Here is a 3,541-nt window from a genome sequence, read left to right as displayed (position 1 = left end):
CAAGAACAAATAATTCTTGAACTAGCAGTGTGGCGGCTCCGGCAGCACAGCGCCGTTGCACCGCATCCTGGCAAAACTCATTGCTGCGAATGAACGGCTGCGCCGTTCTGCTGCGAGGAGCGCGAGGTTGCGGAGGTTCCTGGCAGTGGAATGCAGACTCCCGCGTGGTGATGTTTCAGTGCAATCTTGAGAGCCCAAGGTGGGCTAAAATAATCGGCTTCTAACACAGCCCATGTACAGTGGATGCAGCGTACAGTCAAAATATCACACGGACACGAAGATTTACTGCGGCAAATATAAAATGGGTTTATTTACAAAACAATCTATTTACACGAAAGAAATGGGTGCGTTCATAAGCACAGCAGAACCCGAAGGCTTAATATGAACGCTTAGTAGGCGACATTTCGGGTCAGATCAGCGCAGTGGGACAGGAAATCATTGATCACAGTCATGGTCTTCGTGTCTTGAAGGGATGCCTAGAATAGTTCACTCTTATCACACAGTCCATAACATTGTGTCTCCGAAAGAGCAAGACTGCGTCGTGTATTACAGCCGTCGCATGACTTCTGTGATGCCACGTTGTCATTTGGCTTCAAGAAATGGACAAAGCTAGGGATCGAACGCGTGCATCATCAGGCGTCTTAGAAGCATGACTGTGGAACCTCTTACATGGGAGTCGCTATTTTCAGCCTCCGACCACTCCAAGAAGATCCGTTCTCAGTCGTTATCTCTCTATAATGTGCTTCTGTTCAAGTTGGCTCAAACTACGGTACACAGGCGCGCGAACATACGTTGTGTATAATGTTTTACTATCACTAAAACTTCCTCATGTCATTCACTCTAGGCATACTATGTCAAGTACATACACGAGAAACAGAGACACACTAAACAATAAAAGGCACTAGTTGTAGGCACTAGAAAATAGCTGCGCCTTCGCAGCTAGGACAAGCTTCGGGCAATCAATACGCAAAAGTGTTTCTTAACTGTCTCAAGCCTGTTTTTCTAAGAATGACGGCGGGACAAATTATGCATTCGCGTTCACATGGGCAACTTATGGAACTGATTGCACCAGCGTGAGCTTATTTTCCGAAAGTCCTAGACGGGCGATACTTACTGAGCCTTACTCTTGGATTCAACGTGATGCTGAGGCCTTTTTCGGTTGCAGTAACTCTTTATGTAAAAGTTCATGAACATGACGAAGAAGAATATTCCCTGTGGCAGCGTAATGCACATTTGCGCCAAGGGGTATCCGCAGTCGATGAACAGTGGTATAGTCATGTGGAAGAACAGGATTACAAACTGCACCAGCTGGAGCTGGGTGAGGTACCGCTTCCACCACAGATATTTCCGTACCGAGGGTCCCATCAAAGAGAGGAAGTAGTAGGAGTACATGACCACGTGCACGAAACTGTTGAACACGATGCCGAAGGCGACGTGGCCGTCGGCGCCGTACGCGAGACCGTACCAGCCGTTGAAGACCACGAGGACGTGATGCACCACGTGCAAGACGGATATGTGCGAGTCCTTCTTGCGCAAGACGAAGAAGACGGTGTCTAGGAAATCGGCGATCCTCACCATCACGTACCACCACACGTGCGACAGCATGCTCATGGTCCTGTCGTCCCGCGCCTCGAAGTCGATTCCCTGGCAGAGCAGGCTGTAGCCGCCGCCCAGGTACGTCTTGGAAAGGAAGGCCACCACAAAGTAGCAGTTGAGGAGCACCATGGACGCATTGTAGAGCACAATCAGGGGCTTGATGCTGTCGTACGGCTTGCGGTCCTTCATGTACCGCGGACCGCCGACCTTGACGATATAGACGTAGGCCGTCAGCAGCAGAACTATGAACTGCTTGTTGCCTACTAGGGCCCAGTCGGCGGTGCGGGGATCGCGGCGGAAGAAATACGCTTCGGCCGTCTCTAAGTCAGCCGCCGTCGCGGCGGTGATGTTCTCCATGGCGCCGTCGACGGCAACACTGGCCCCGTTGCGCGGCAGGCAAGCGAGCGGGTGAGCGAGTTGCCGAAACGGTGTCGACGCTTGTGTGGCCCGAATCAGCTCTGAGTCCCGCTCGTCGGAGACGCGCCCCTTTTTCTATCCTCTTCCCAGAATGTTGCCGGTGCGGAGGAGGAATGGGCCGGTGGGTGGTGGGGGAGGCGGCAGGCGGGGGTGCTCATTTCCAACGGAATGACCATGACGGTTTGAACATGCGGTGCGAGGGTGCGAGTGCGGGAGAGAGGAGATCGAGGAGGGAGTTCTTCTGCAATGACCGCGTGACAAGTGATCGGATGCGCCACGTGCCCGCGGCGGAGAAAACGCGCGGTCCTTTCCTTCTGCCTCTCGAATGCGGTCACGTACAACGTATGCGCCAATGTTGCGGACGACACACATTTCTTCATTCTTTTTTCCTCTATGTGAGAAGCTGGCCCGACGCCGGCGATTGTGCCGGCTCTAGAGTCCGGGCTTACTTGCTCTCGCCCTTCAGAGGATGAGCTCTGTGATCCTGAGTTCATTAGGAGCTGCCATATATGCACGTGGATAATAAGCCATAAAAAAGAGGGAAAGAATGATAAGATATAACTCTATGCGTTCTTTCTGTTCACGGTCGCGGTTGACGTTGAGCGCTGACGCTATTGTTTAGTGTTACTGGACTACCGATCTGATAAAGATGCTCCCTTTGCAATTCGCAACGGGCTGGTTGGCATGGTGAGCTGCTTGGCCCTTTGTTTGCATCCTAAATGTGCAAGGAGGTTTTGGTAATGCATCCGCGTGTGCTCTCGAGCAAGCTATTTCTCAATGTCACCTATAATATCCTTTCAAGGCAGCCTGCTACTTCGTGATTCTCAGTGACCAACAGGGAGGATCGGCGTCAATGTTTTTTAAATGTCTGCGCAACAAGTCCGTAGCGCCGTTTATTATTCGCTGCGTCAACACGAGAAAGCAAAGGCTGCCGAATGAACCCCCTCCCCCCCCCCCCCCCCCCCACACACACAACTTCAAGCGCAACAAACAAAAAGAAACTGAAGTGTAAGGCCTGAGGAAAGTGCTATTAAAATCCGTTTACCGGAAACCTTAGAAGGACCTATTCGCGACTCCAAGTAAATGTTCGCTACCTATCGGCCGCGCCAAGAAACAGCTGATCCAGGTTCAGGCTTGAAGCGAAGGAGCGGGTACTGTCACAGTATGCGCTGAATGCCTCGTAGTTTTCTTTCTTTCTTTATTGTTTGTTTCACGGATTCTCTCCCTGTAGGGGGCAGAGGTAAAGGCAAAATGGCTCACAGTGCCGCAGCGCCCCTACAGTTCAAGGCAGCATGACATATCATTCACATACATATTTGCCGATTATATCTTTAACACACAGCACACAGCAATGAAAAATTTAATTATTCAGAACACATGTCTCCAAAGCATTACTTTTGCTTCAACGGGATAGATTTCGAAAAAGCAGAAGATACATATGCAATAGGTATTGTATAACAATAAAATTGGCTTACATCAGAAGTCAACAAAGAAAAGAAAACCATAGAATCACTTGCTCGAAAATAAA

General features: G+C 50.4%; 1 protein-coding gene across 1 annotated transcript; it reads right to left on the bottom strand.

Annotated features, from left to right (window-relative positions):
- Positions 1-281: 281 nt before the first annotated feature.
- On the bottom strand, positions 282-2,126 carry LOC126536176 (very long chain fatty acid elongase AAEL008004-like). Its single transcript, XM_050183059.2, has one exon. The coding sequence runs from the start codon at positions 1,951-1,953 to the stop codon at positions 1,111-1,113; it is 843 nt and encodes a 280-aa protein (XP_050039016.1). The 5' UTR covers positions 1,954-2,126; the 3' UTR covers positions 282-1,110.
- Between the last annotated feature and the right edge of the window lie 1,415 nt (positions 2,127-3,541).

The sequence above is a fragment of the Dermacentor andersoni genome, chromosome 4, assembly GCF_023375885.2.
Source record: "Dermacentor andersoni chromosome 4, qqDerAnde1_hic_scaffold, whole genome shotgun sequence".
In the NCBI taxonomy this organism is placed as follows: domain Eukaryota; kingdom Metazoa; phylum Arthropoda; class Arachnida; order Ixodida; family Ixodidae; genus Dermacentor; species Dermacentor andersoni.
Note: the sequence above shows the minus strand (reverse complement) of the source record. Positions and strands in the feature narration are given on the sequence as shown.

What these genes read in the sequence shown, in the direction of transcription:
- LOC126536176 (XM_050183059.2), bottom strand. Translation starts at nt 1,953, where the DNA reads ATGGAGAACATCACCGCCGCGACGGCGGCTGACTTAGAGACGGCCGAA.